Source organism: Xenia sp. Carnegie-2017, unplaced genomic scaffold (assembly GCF_021976095.1).
Source record: "Xenia sp. Carnegie-2017 unplaced genomic scaffold, XeniaSp_v1 HiC_scaffold_14, whole genome shotgun sequence".
Lineage (NCBI taxonomy): Eukaryota > Metazoa > Cnidaria > Anthozoa > Malacalcyonacea > Xeniidae > Xenia > Xenia sp. Carnegie-2017.
Window position 1 is genome coordinate 3690416 of NW_025813447.1, and position 14152 is coordinate 3704567.

At 35.5% G+C, this 14152-nt stretch overlaps 3 protein-coding genes and 1 long non-coding RNA gene across 10 annotated transcripts in view; all 4 read left to right on the forward strand.

The window, feature by feature from the left end:
* The window catches only part of LOC124434807, a 74416-nt gene extending 67720 nt beyond the window's left edge, over nucleotides 1-6696 (forward strand). For all 7 annotated transcript variants that reach the window (XM_046984723.1, XM_046984725.1, XM_046984728.1 and 4 more), the window contains one exon: nucleotides 5599-6696. In XM_046984723.1, coding sequence (XP_046840679.1) covers nucleotides 5599-6040 — 442 coding nt within the window. In that variant the 3' untranslated portion in view covers nucleotides 6041-6696. The remainder of the gene's footprint in view (nucleotides 1-5598) is intronic.
* On the forward strand, nucleotides 330-3248 carry LOC124434815. Its single transcript, XM_046984743.1, has 3 exons — nucleotides 330-766; nucleotides 2148-2585; nucleotides 2814-3248. The coding sequence occupies exons 1-3, from the start codon at nucleotides 460-462 to the stop codon at nucleotides 3068-3070; spliced, it is 1002 nt and encodes a 333-aa protein (XP_046840699.1). The 5' UTR covers nucleotides 330-459; the 3' UTR covers nucleotides 3071-3248.
* A 2601-nt stretch (nucleotides 6697-9297) lies between the features above and the next one.
* Nucleotides 9298-11927, forward strand: LOC124434831. Its single transcript, XR_006944911.1, has 3 exons — nucleotides 9298-9759; nucleotides 11137-11555; nucleotides 11751-11927. It is a non-coding gene; the product is annotated as an uncharacterized LOC124434831 (long non-coding RNA).
* A 16-nt stretch (nucleotides 11928-11943) lies between these two features.
* Nucleotides 11944-13880, forward strand: LOC124434297. Its single transcript, XM_046984186.1, has 5 exons — nucleotides 11944-11971; nucleotides 12124-12258; nucleotides 12523-12797; nucleotides 13179-13204; nucleotides 13285-13880. The coding sequence occupies exons 2-5, from the start codon at nucleotides 12133-12135 to the stop codon at nucleotides 13878-13880; spliced, it is 1023 nt and encodes a 340-aa protein (XP_046840142.1). The 5' UTR covers nucleotides 11944-11971; nucleotides 12124-12132.
* The last annotated feature ends 272 nt before the right edge of the window (nucleotides 13881-14152 follow it).

Genomic DNA, 14152 nt, shown 5'->3' on the forward strand with positions numbered 1-14152 from the left:
GTCATCTAATTACTTACACTTGAATTAATGATTTATTAATTACGGAAAGAATATGAGAGCATATCTTAGCACTAAAGACTTCCATTTCTGTGTTGTTGTCTTTACTTCAAGAATATTTAAAAAACACACAGACACATGTTAACCTATAGAGAATAAATACTTAAGAACTTTTAAAAGAAGACGTTTACAACAATCAAATGATTACCATTGCAAATAGCGTAAACAATCATGCAAATTTCAATACATATTGCGCATGTATTGTACTGCGCATGTATTGTACTGCGCATGTATTGTACTGCGCATGTATTAATGTTTCACCATAGGACAAACCTGTGAAAGACATTAAGAATAAAAGGCTGTTTATCTCATTGAACGAAGAACCATCCAAACAACTTCCGCCGAAAATCAAAGCTATGTAGCCTCCACGTACAAACAATCACTGAAGGCACAAACGCGTAGATGGATTTCAAATACAGCGCGTGGATGGTTTTAACTCTCACAATATCTTTTTCCAAAAGCGGAAATGGCAACAAACTGAGAATATTTCGTCATGAACGAGATATATTTACCAACTTGAATTATTCAAGTTCACAGCCTGATAGGAATTATAATACCATCTGTATGAAGTACAACGCCGAATGCCATTTCATCACTAAGTGTCGTCATTGTGTGTGTAAAGAAGGAATGAGCACTTTCGTCATTAATGGCAATGGTGAGAATAACAAAGGAAGTTGTATTAAAGACGAAGAATTGAATCTAGAATCAGGTAACATATTAACGTCGTAGTAGTCACAATGAGCAACCAACAAATATATATTAAAACTAAAGCCGCACTGATTGCCGCAGATCATCCTTTATTGGCGCATTACATCATAAAATGAGTCAGTTGTACCATCGGTTCTACCGGATTTATAATCAGGATTTATGATTGACTCAAAGTTCTACAAGTCTAGAGCAGAAAATAAGACCTAGTTCAAACGTCGAACTTTACATGAACCGAAAGCATTAAAGATAAAAGAAAATGAGAAGAACTTCCTCATTATCTTTTGTTTTAAATGCGTTTGGCTCATGCCAAGTTCGAAGTTTGAACTAGGCCTGAATTTAGCAATCCTGCATACCACCTCTGCAGAACCACAGTATAGAAACAAACAGTAGTCGCTCTCCACTGTGAAACTTGGTGCTGTATATTTAATTAGATTACTGGCTGTGGCTAGCCACCTTAGCGTATCTATTGGTCAAAAAAGCAATTGACTGGCTGCCACTATGATAATCACATGCGTAATAAGATATGCGTGGCACAAAAAAATTCAATTGGTGCGTTGCAACGATCCCCCTGGGAGTAAGAGAACAATGAAATGCTCGCCGTGTTGGATGAAATTTGCATTGTAAATAAAGAAAATCCTTTGTTAAAATCATCCAACATGGCGACTTTGACGTAGCTTGCAACCCAAGAATAGAGTGGAACTACAGTTTATTTTTATACTGTGGCAGAACTAAAAAATTCCATTTTACGATCTCATACGTAACTGAACAAGAATTTAGTCAAACAGTAAAATCGTGCTTAATCTTTTGGTCAAAAGGCCCCGTAATTGTTTTGACTTTTCTTTGTTGTTCGTACATTCTCATCTTATTTGCATTCTATGGTCTTGTGCTTTTTCCGTTTCTCCTCAATCAATAAGTTTAGTAAGTAGCTCAATTTTAAATACAAAATATCGTCAATAGAATGCTACTGCTTTTGAATTTGTGAATCATACAAATGGCGTTGCTTTCCATTTATTTTACAAGGTAACAAGAATATATCTAAGAATGAGCTTCATTAATTTTTATTTTTAGGACTTGAGTTTTTTCGGGAATCCAATCTGAACATGAAGCAACGAAATATTCTGTAATATGTATGAATTGCTTCTTCAGCAGCGAAAAATCAATTTTGCATTAATCATTTTGATAAATTTCCCCTTATTTATTTCACAATCGAATAAAGTTGAGTAGTTAACCTTACATTTTCGAGTTTTGTCTTATATCTAATCCCCAATACAGCGTCCACGAGATAATACGCACGCGAAATAACATAAACTGGATCATGCAACCGCGTTACTTTTAATCGACTGGCGATATCTTAAACCTCCTGTTGTTGTCTTTATATATAGAGTCAAACATCGATGCATTTACTCTTGAAAATAGTGAAGACGAGGATTGCTTGAAACAAGCTGGAAGACGTGTGATTGTTACGACTTGTGGAAATTCATTGGATAAGAAATGGATACTTCTCAACAATAAGCAACTCATGAATGTGAAATCACTTCGTTGTATTACAAGAAGTAACAGGAAAGATAGACAAGTAATAATGACGCAATGTGTTAAAGACAGAGGTCGGCAAAAACTGATGTGCGAGTCCCACCCACGACACAACGAAACAGATTCCCCCGTGATACTTTATTTTAAATTAAGTTTTAAGCGAGAAGAATTGTACCTAGAACAAGATGACAACGAAAGAGGCATTTTCACGTCCAATTCAAGTCAGCACTGGACAGCGCATCAAAATGGGGACCAAGTTGATGTTTGCAGTAAAGTCACAGAGTACAAAGGTGGGAATAGAATATTGTATAAAATTCAGCTCAATTTCAAAAAATATTTTTGAAAAGAATACAATTTTAATGATAATGCTAAAATCCTCAGAGAAACTGCACAATAATGTCTTTGTGACGTCCTTCACTTCGCGCAATTCAACTTCATTTTGCCCTTTATAACAAACGTCGAATTTCACGCTTACTTCATTAGAGCCTGTTACATGCTAAATTTATCATTTTCTCCAGGTTGTTATCGCCTTTTTGATGGCAATTTCTGGAAATATTTGAATTTTAGCAATAATTCAAGTATGGAAAAATTCTTTATTTTTGCACCTATCAACAGAGAAAATAAAAATTGCGATGTGGAACAAAACTTCAAATATACCAGAGACAGCAATAAAATATATAAGGGTTCAAATAATCTTTTCACATTGAACAGCACTGGCCAGACTACCAAAGAAATCAAGGTAAAAACGTTATACAAAACGACACAATCAAGTTAAATAGATCAAGTTATCCAGCATGATAATACGCAAAAAGACATCATACATTACAAAAGGTCAAAATTAATAAGTTTTTATGGACCCAGCCGCTGCTGGACAGTCCTTTGTTCTTCTATAGCAACATTTCGTAAACAAATCAAGACTTAAAAAGTAACAGAAACATTCATAAATATTCTACGAAAAAAAAGCTCAAAAAAATCTTGTTCAAAAAAATGTAATCCAACAATCGAATAGATTACAAGAGTACGAAAAAAGGGAAAGAACAAACCAACAATTAAAAAACAAAATTTTTTGTTAAGATTAACGACATGAACGCTCTACGACGATGGAATGGTTCACTATTGCAAATAACGATCAAATGTATGGGAGACCGCAAACGCCAAACACAAGAGAGTCACTGCATTCTCATAAAACTGCAATCATTATTGCCATTAGAGCAGGAGGTAAGTTCAATGACACAGCAAAACAGGATATGCACTCAAACATTTGGTTAGCACATGTTGCATAGAATAAAATGAACAATAGTTACTTAACACCACAAACCACTAAAGTTCCAGAAAGTTCACTGAAGATAGCTAATCAAAGGAGCTAACTCGTAGCTTTTGGAGAAATATTATGATATTTCACAGTCCACAACCGCAGCAGAATAGTCTACCAATGTACATTGGGTACAAAAAAACTGGACGGTTAAGAAAACGTCGCTCAATATTTATTAGCGCGCAAGATTTGCAAAAACTTTTAAAGAAATAAGTAGTTGAACTTCTAATGATTAGGTTTGTGCGGTAAAGAATGGAATAAAACGAACAATTATCAACACTATAGCTACTACACGTCACCAAAGTTCTATAAATTTCAGAAACAATATTTAAACAAGAATTCGCAGCTTTTAAGAGAAACATCGCTATCATTTTGAGCGACTTTGTCTAACGCAGAATAGTCATTTAGAAAAACGCATTTAATATCTTTACAGGAAACGCCATCGCCAAGCGCCAATCCCACAATACCATTGGACTCGGAAGTAAGTTGTACGAAACAACAAAACATGATAAACAGGAACCCATTAGGGTAGCGCATTCGGTCAAACAAATAATGTTACGCGTAAAGAAATAAATAAAATGAACAATCATCAACATTATAGCTAGCTACTACACGTCACCAATGTTCCCAAATTTCAGAAACACCATTCAAAGGACCATTCGCAGAGAAAAACATCGCTTTTATTTTTAAAGACTTTGTCTAAAGCAGAATAGTCACTTACAAACTCTATTTACTATCATTCCAGGAAACGCCGTCACCCAGCACCAGTCCCACAATTTCACCAGCATCAGTGAAAAAAGTTAGCCATTCGTCAACGTTGGACACTATTTACAAATCATCTAGTCCTCCACCAAATATGTCTGGTAAATTTACAACTCCTCAATTAACAGGCAACGAAGGTGTGAAAAAAAAATCGAAAGCAGATGATAATACGCCAGCCATAGTCGCAGGGATAGTCGTCCTTGTAGTAGTTGCGATCATTGTGTTAAGCATTTTCCTTTATAAAAAGCGGAGGAAAAGGTAAACGAGAAAGAAACATGCAACAAGCTATGCATGCTTCAATTTTGACCTGCTTAATATTTGTAATTGACAGATAATAATCCACAGCCTGAATTGCAAGCATTACTTCATGTAGGTGCAACGTAGATGTCATAACATACAGTAACACGGGACCCACGATAATATTAATTGCAAATGTGTACTTTAAATACAGAAACCATCCTTCATGAATATTGTAACCATATTAAGAATCCTCATAATTTTATTCCATTTAGATCACAAAGTAGATCAAATAGACCAGGTAAGCTGAAAATATAATGAAACATAAAAAATTGTCATAAAAGTATACGATTACTCCAACTTGTTTTGTTCGCTTAGAATTAGAGTTGGAAGTCGTAAATCTTGCCGAAGCAATTTACGAAGAGCCACATAGGATATACGCAACGGTATATGAAGTATCAGGTAATCAAGCAGGAGAAGCCGCAGACACCTACAGTTATACAGATTGTAGAAGCATCTCCAATAGAAGAACAGAAGTGCAAGGGTCTCATGGTGAGTGCATCCACCAACAAATGAAATATATTCGGTTTTTCTGAAAATATTAACACAGTTGTGTAACTGGTAAGAAAACCGTTTCTTCCTTTTCACTCTTTAGAATTAACACACCATCAAAGTAGAAACCTACCGGATAACGCACAGGAAGTGGAAACTGACTCAACACAAGTGAAAGGCAATGTTTTCATGACGTTGACATCTTTGAGCCTAGAAGAGCCGTATATTTATGCCAATGATGTTTCTGACCTCGACACACAGTGTCGTACTAATGAGCAACCAGCTGGTGATTCTGATGACAAACATAAAGTAAAAACAACAATGCTCCGAAGGCCTTCTACAAATCAAGAAGCGAATGAAGACAACTATGCCTCATTGACAAAAAAAAGCAGAGACTCAAGCGTTTCTGGCAATACGAAACCGGAATTGCTGGATGCAACATCGTATACTGATGAATATGTCATCCCAAATGACGTTGACCATAAGACAGTGGCTAACAGTACTTATATGAATACGAAAGTGAATTCCAGCAGTGAAGTTTCATCCCAACTTTTTGAAGTCGATGTAGAGGAATATGCCCAATTGATGAAAAACCGTAAAAGCAGGGACTCAAACTGTCATTATTACCAGCAGTTGCAAAAAACATCGATGCAAGTCGAAGGCAATACTTCCGAGGTCCCTTTATCTCATGGAAATGAACAAATAAAGCTAATTGGGCAACCAGAGTGTGTTAGTGATTACGTTATTCCAAATGATGCTGGAGCAAGCATGAATAGCAACCAGCAACTGGAAGTTGCAACATCGTATACTGGTGAATATGTTGATATGACAAAAAGTGGAAATAGTGCGATTTTCAGTGATGAACAGATCCATCTCAAATGAAGACGATGTTCAGGAAGATGTCCATTGATGAGAAACTATAAAAGAACTCAAACCATAATTACCAAAACAAACAATACTGATGAGCATATACTGTTCGTACACTGGTGAGCATGTCAACATGAATGACAATGGGTACATAACAATGGCTGTGATTATCGAATGAATGGAACGATCTCAGTTTTTAGTTAAAAATGCAAATAGCGAATATTGGTAACTGCAAAGATCACTGGCGATCACTGAGATTACTTCAGTAGTTCATTCAAGCAGCATTACCAAACAGCATTAAGATTGCTGCTTGGTAATGCTGCTAATCGAATACAGTCAACAAAGTACAGAGCAGAGATACAGGGAACCCTGTAAAGTACAAAAAATGCAGGGATGTCTGTGGATCATTAGCAATCCTCTAACAATTACAATGGCCAATCAAAAACCTTATCCACCCAAAATAGTCCTTCAAAAGATATAACCACCTACACACTATCTCCCAGCCCTTGACTTTACTATGAGATTCTTTTAAATGCACGAGAATATATCATAAGTAATTTTAGGTTTGTTTTATATGTGTATTCGTAGTTCAAGATTCTCTGTTCAATGGAAATCACTTTATATAATATGTATTGTATGACTTGGAATAAAAAGCTTTCCAGCAATTCTAATAATTTGCCAGTTTGAAGTTAGCTTTTTGTGTTTTGCACTGAAGAGATTTTAATGCAGGATTGGAAACTAACTACACACAAAAACCCACAGCAAAGTTTACTACATAATTCAATGTTCATTTCGTCACGTTCTACATGTTTCTACAAAAAAACTTTCAATAAAACCGACCACCTAAGACAAGCTGTACAGGTCGCAAATGGGTCTTCCAACATTAGAACTGAAGAATACTAGAGCGCAATCATAAATGAACAAAATTTGTTGTCTGGATTATAATGTGGATGATCTGCGACAATGGATTGGTTCGATATTGCAAATTTCTATCAAATGTAGGAGAAACATAAAAAACAAAAAAACAACAACAAAAGAACGTCACGACATTCTTATATAACTGCAATCTTTTTCACCATTGGACACAGAGGTAAGATTTAGAAAATAAAAAAAAGAATAATACGCACTTAACACAACACATCAGCATCAGCAAAGATTGTATCAAAATTGCTCAGCAAAGATAGTATCAAAAGAGCATAGTCGTAACCTTAGAAGAAACATAATAATCATTTTCGAAGTTTTTCGCTACAGCTGAATATTTTTACCAGTACGTACACTGTACTACCATTACAAGAGATACCAACACCAACCAGTATTTTCATTATCACGGGGATAGTCACCGTGGTAGTACTTGTAGTCATCGCGTGGAGCCTTATCGTACATAGAAGGCGAATGAAGAGGTAAAAATAACAAGCACTTGCCACAAGCAACATAGGCTTGATAATCCTCGCGATTGACGAATAACCAAATCCTGAGCAATAAGCGTTACTCTACGTAGACGCCAAGTAAATGTAATAACATACAGTAACACTGATACAACAACAATGCAAAATTATACACGCTTACTGTGATTATATATCTATGACGTTTTCGCAAGGGCTCCCACTGCATGTTGAATAAACAAACAAGAAACTGATGTGACATATATGTTGAATGTTTTAAAGTGAATAGTTTTAAAACACAGAAGTATCGTGACATGTTTGTAAATGTAGATGGTTCAGATTGGTGGACTCCTGACAAGGAATGTTGGGGTTAAAAATGGTGTTGGTGTCGACTGACGTTTCGAAAACCTTAGCAGTAGTTACTTTCAGAGTCAAGTGAGGTAGGAGTAAACGCGAGGTTCGTCGTACTATTGTCTCGTTTATCCTAGTCTATACAAGTTCTACTGTTACTTTGGTTGATTTTTATTCGTATTCAGCCAAGCAAAACATAGCTATTTTAAGTGAGTATCTCAAAAACATTTATTAATTTTATGATCTGATTAACTTATTAGATAAGCTTTATCACTAACTTTGTGAAAATCTATTTTTTGGTCTAATTTAGGAATGACTAATGTCATTTAGAATACAATGTAAAAATATATCCCCAACTTGCAGCGCAAACGATAACGACGCAAAACGAAGTTATATTTAAAAAAGCTTTGTTCTTGGTACCAACTGCTTGTTAACATGCTTGTTACCTGTAGTCATGGCAAAAAAATACTGACCATGTTGATTTATTCATTATAAAATTGTTTTCACACAAAGATGTTCGCGGAAGTAAACGGCACGCTTTAATTGATGCATATTGGAGTTTAATGTCTAGGAGACTGAGGTATAATTAGCAAATGTTTCAATGCCATATAGCTATAATAAAAGTTGTTCGACAAAAAACACCAGTAAAGCATAGTATCATTGAGACAAGTAAACTTATGACTTCAGGTGAAATTCATAATCAGTTTCAAGTTGAGCAAAACACGTTTAACACAATTGCAGAGGCTTTCTTTCTTATTGTATTTTATTCAGCTATATAGGCTCCGGGATGTTTCTTAGCAAAAAAAGTGATTTGTAAGGTCAAGCCAAGATTTTTCACTGCCATAAATGAAACCCCGTGAACAATGAAATGATCTGGAGGGAAAATCGGCAATTTTAGCATGACTGATCGGCATCATCAGGAAAAACTCAAAGAGATGATAAGTCGTTTCCAACATTCAGGTAGCTCGGTAAAATTCTTCGTGACGCTTACCGAAGTAACATGTTTATGATAGTATATTTACAACAAATCCTGCGATTAAATTTCTTTTGTGAATCTGAGTAAATATATATATATATATATATACAAAGTGTATTACAATGCGCCCTTCCGGCTATCACCATAGTAAAATGGTGACGAATTCTCAACTATATACATCCATCACCCCAGTTGAAGAAATACAAGATCACTAGTAAATCTTAAGTACTGTAGACGACCATTTATCATATGAAATCAACTCCTCCACAGTGCTTGAAGCTAAAAGCTTTGTCACTTTGTCATTATATAATTTTACACAAAGAAAGAGAAAAAATCATTAACAACGGATTCAAAAATCACTTACGCATTTTTTACAAGTAAATAAATCAGTGCTGAAGACTTCCATTTCTGTGTTGTTGTCTTTACTTCAAGAATATTTAAAAAACACACAGACACATGTTAACCTATAGAGAATAAATTCTTAAGAACTTTTAAAAGAAGACGTTTACAACAATCAAATTATTACCATTGCAAATAGCGTAAACAATCATGCAAATTTCAATACACACTGCACGCAATGTTTTACCATAGGACAAACCTGTGAAAGACATTAAGAATAAAAGGCTGTTTATCTCATTGAACGAAGAACCATCCAAACAACTTTCGCCGAAAATCAAAGCTCCACGTACAAACAATCACTGAAGGCACAAACGCGTAGATGGATTTCAAATACAGCGCGTGGATGGTTTTAACTCTCACAATATCTTTTTCCAAAAGCGGAAATGGCAACAAACTGAGAATATTTCGTCATGAACGAGATATATTTACCAACTTGAATTATTCAAGTTCACAAACTGAAAGAGATCATAGTCATGACTGTATGAAGTACAACGCTGAATGCCATTTCATCACTAAGTGTCGTCATTGTGTGTGTAAAGAGGGAACGAGCACTTTCGTTATTTATGGCAATGGTGAGAATAACAAAGGAAGTTGTATTAAAGACGAGGAATTGAATCTAGAATCAGGTAACATATTAACGTCGTAGTTGTCACAATAAGCAACCAACAAATATATATTAAAAACTAAAGCCGCACTGATTGCCGCAGATCATCCTTTATTGGTGCATTACATCATAAAAATGAGTCAGTTGTACCATCGGTTCTACCGGATTTATGATCAGGATTTATGATTGACTCAAAGTTCTACAAGTCTAGAGCAGAACAATAAGGCCTAGTTCAAACGTCGAACTTAACATGAACCGACCGCATTAAAGATAAAAGAAAATGAGAGTAACTTCCTCATTATCTTTTGTTTTAAATGCGTTTGGCTCATGCCAAGTTCGAAGTTTGAACTAGGCCTGAATTTAGCAATCCTGCATACCACCTCAGCAGAACCACAGTATAGAAACAAACAGTAGTCTCTCTCCACTGTGAAACTTGGTGCTGTATATTTAATTAGATTACTGGCTGTGGCTAGCCACCTTAGCGTATCTATTGGTCAAAAAAGCAATCGACTGGCTGCCACTATGATAATCACATGCGTAATAAGATATGCGTGGCACAAAAAAATTCAATTGGAGCGTTGCAACGATCCCCCTGGGAGTAAGAGAACAATGAAATGCTCGCCGTGTTGGATGAAATTTGCATTGTAAAGAAAGAAAATCCTTTGTTAAAATCATCCAACATGGCGACTTTGACGTAGCTTGCAACCCAAGAATAGAGTGGAACTACTGTTTGTTTTTATACTGTGGCAGAACTAAAAAATTCCATTTTAAGATCTCATACGTAACTGAACAAGAATTTAGTTAAACAGTAAAATCGTGCTTAATCTTTTGGTCAAAAGGCCCAGTAATTGTTTTGACTTTTCTTTGTTGTTCGTACATTCTCATCTTATTTGCATTCTATGGTCTTGTGCTTTTTTCCGTTGTCTCCTCAATCAATACGTTTAGTAAGTAGCTCAATTTTAAATACAAAATATCGTCATGAGTATGCTACTGCTTTTGAATTTGTGAATCATACAAATGGCGTTGCTTTCCATTTATTTTACAAGGTAACAAGAATATATCCAAGAATGAGCTTCATTAATTTTTATTTTTAGAACTTGAGTTTTTTCGGGAATCCAATCTGAACATGAAGCAACAACATATTCTGTAATATGTATGAATTGTTCCTTCAACAGCGAAAAATCAATTTTGCATTAATCATTTTGATAAATTTCCCTTATTTATTTCACAATCGAATAAAGTTAACCCTACATTTTCGAGTTTTGTCTTCTATCTACTCCCCAATACAGCGTCCACGAGATAATACGCACGCGAAATAACATAAACTGGATCATGCAACCGCGTTACTTTTAATGGACTGGCGATATCTTAAACCTCCTGTTGTTGTCTTTATATATAGAGTCAATTATCGAGGCATTTACTCTTGAAAATAGTGAAGAGAATGTTTGAAACAAGCTGGAAGACTTGTGATTGTTACGACTTGTGGAAATTCATTGGATGAGAAATGGATACGTCTCAAAAATAAACAACTCATGAATGTGAAATCACTTCGTTGTATTACAAGAAGTAAAAAAGATGGTGGACAATTAACGATGAGCCAGTGTAGAAAAAACTTAAATCGGCAAAAACTAAGGTGCGCAAACGACCCGCCATACTCAATTTTCTTTCGGAAAAACGGCAAGTTTCTTTGGCAAAGATGGTACATAGGACAAAATGAAAACAGACAAGGCATTTCCACGTCACAACCCAGACAGTACTGGAAAGCACACAAAAATGATCAAGAGGTCGATGTTTGCGAGAAATCAACAGAACACAAAGGTGGGAAAAGAATCTTGTTAAAAATTCAGCCTAATGTAGAAAAATGTTACCAAATCCTAAATGATAGATCACAGTTTCACTTAAAGCAATTTTACATTAATTTTTAACAGTTTTAGCAGTCTTAGCTCAATTAAATTACACGCTTACTTCAAAAAACGTAATGTCTACCACCCTAAATTTACCATTCTTCTACAGGATGCTATCGTCTTTCTGATGGCAATTTCGCAAAGTATTTGAGTTTTAACAATAACGGAAATGTGGAAAAATTCAATATCTCTGCGCCGATCTACCAAGAAAATTATAATTGCATAGTGGAAGAAAATTTCGAATATACCAGAGATGGCAAGGAAACATACAAAGACTCAAAAAATCTTTTCACATTGAACAGCATCGGCAAGGCTACCAAAGAAATCAAGGTAAAATCCTCAAACAAAACGACATAATCAAATACAGACCACATTGTACAAAAAAAATAGAGTCCAACAGTCGAACAAACTACAGGAAAGACAACGAAAAAAGGGAAAAAGACAACCCAAAAATTAATACTGAAAATGCATTTGTTATTTAGATTAAGGACATGGATGCTCTACAAAAATGGAATGGTTCACTGCTGAAAATAAATATCACATGCCGGGAGAAGAAAAGCATCGAACATCATTGTATTTTTATAAAATTGCAATCTTTAATACCATTGGACTCGGAAGTAAGTTGTACGAAACAACAAAACATGATAAACAGGAACCCATTAGAGTAGCGCATTCGGTCAAACAAATAATGTTACGCGTAAAGAAATAAATAAAATGAACAATCATCAACATTATAGCTAGCTACTACACGTCACCAATGTTCCCAAATTTCAGAAACACCATTCAAAGGACCATTCGCAGAGAAAAACATCGCTTTTATTTTTAAAGATTTTGTCTAAAGCAGAATAGTCACTTACAAACTCTATTTACTATCATTCCAGGAAGCGCCGTCACCCAGCACCAGTCCCACAATTTCACCAGCGTCAGTGACAAAAGTTAGCCGGTTTTCAACATTGCACACTTTTTACATTTCATCCATTACTCCAACAAATATGCCTCTTAAATTTACCACTCCACAACTAACAGGCAACGAAGGTGTGAAAAAAAAATCGAAAGCAGATGATAATACGCCAGCCATTGTCGCAGGGATAGTCGTCCTTGTAGTAGTTGCGATCGTTGTGTTAAGCATTTTTGTTTATAGAAGGCGAAAGAAGAGGTATAAATTAAAACTAACATGCCACAAACATCACAAGCATCAAATGCTTAACTAGAAAGCATCCATAGACTGCATACTTTTGCTGTGTATTATGTAATATAAAGCAGGCATATATTAATTATGTACGACGTAAATTCGCATTATAATTTGGAAAAAGCAAAACAAAAATCGTGTTTCCAATTAACCGATAATCCTCCAAAGCCAGAGCTGCAAGCATTACTTGATGTAAATGCCACATACATGCATGTCATGAATGTCTGTAGAAGCTGACACTACAAGTACACCCAATTAAACACGTTTACTTTAGATACAGAAGCAATCCGCGATGGTTATTTGTAACTGCACTATGATTTATAACACTCACAATTTTACTTCTTCTAGATCCCAAAGTACACCAAGAAATTCAGGTATAAGTTGAAACTATCACCATATTATGAAAAAGTGATCGTGCATGTGTACAATTACTTCTTCTTCACTATACATGTAGATACGGGTGTCCTCCATTTTTCCAAAGCGATTTACGAAGAGCCAGATAGGAGTTACGCCACAATAAATGAAGCAGCGCTTAGTAAAACAGGAGAGACCGCTGACACCTACAGCTATCCAGATAGTGCAAGCATCTCCAATCCTGTACCCGACAAACAACATCATACCTACGAACGACTTGACGCCAACTTGGAATACACCTATGCAAAATGCGATGATTTACCAGCAAGTAAGAACAGTCCATCAACTAGCAGTCAGGCTCCAAGTGCTCCACCGTATGAAGAATTATGGAGATCATCAGATAATAATCTCCCCAAAATACCAAGAAATGTTGAAGATATCACATTCAATGAACACGAAGAATCTCAACAACCACAGTCTAAGCCAGTGTATGAAGTATTGACAAATGATTCTTCAAGCAATATACCTTATGAAACACCTGGCACTGTTGTTAATGCAGCATCGGCGACTAAAACTGGGCCAGTATACGAAGTTTTGGAGGATGGACCGTCGAGAAACAGTCACTATGAAATGCCTGGTGCAACAATTCAAGAAGAAAACAAGTCAATGGAAGAGAAGGCACCAGAAATAGAATAAATCATAAGTAATGTCAATTTTACAACAAACTAGTCCCAGTGATTTTAATGACCTTGTAATGAACTCAAAATATTGCTTTTCTGTCTATTGTCTTTTTACAAGTCGAGTTTTTAGTTAAGATAATGTTGCTGAGAGAATTTTTCTAAATTGTCACAAAATTGTTGTCTCTTAAATAATTACAGTAGCACTGTAGGAATAAAATAAAAACTATACTAACTAGTTGAATCATGGCAAAAAATTTTTGTCCGATACGCGAATCCTTTTTCTTCATT

Bases quoted from the DNA above. Each gene is read 5' to 3' on its own strand.
- LOC124434815 (XM_046984743.1), top strand. From the start codon at position 460: ATGGATTTCAAATACAGCGCGTGGATGGTTTTAACTCTCACAATATCT. The intron at 767-2,147 runs GTAACATATTAA...CTTTATATATAG, and splicing joins AGAATTGAATCTAGAATCAG to AGTCAAACATCGATGCATTT. The intron at 2,586-2,813 runs GTGGGAATAGAA...CATTTTCTCCAG, and splicing joins TAAAGTCACAGAGTACAAAG to GTTGTTATCGCCTTTTTGAT.
- LOC124434297 (XM_046984186.1), top strand. From the start codon at position 12,133: ATGGATGCTCTACAAAAATGGAATGGTTCACTGCTGAAAATAAATATC. The intron at 12,798-13,178 runs GTATAAATTAAA...TACTTCTTCTAG, and splicing joins TATAGAAGGCGAAAGAAGAG to ATCCCAAAGTACACCAAGAA. The intron at 13,205-13,284 runs GTATAAGTTGAA...CTATACATGTAG, and splicing joins AAGTACACCAAGAAATTCAG to ATACGGGTGTCCTCCATTTT.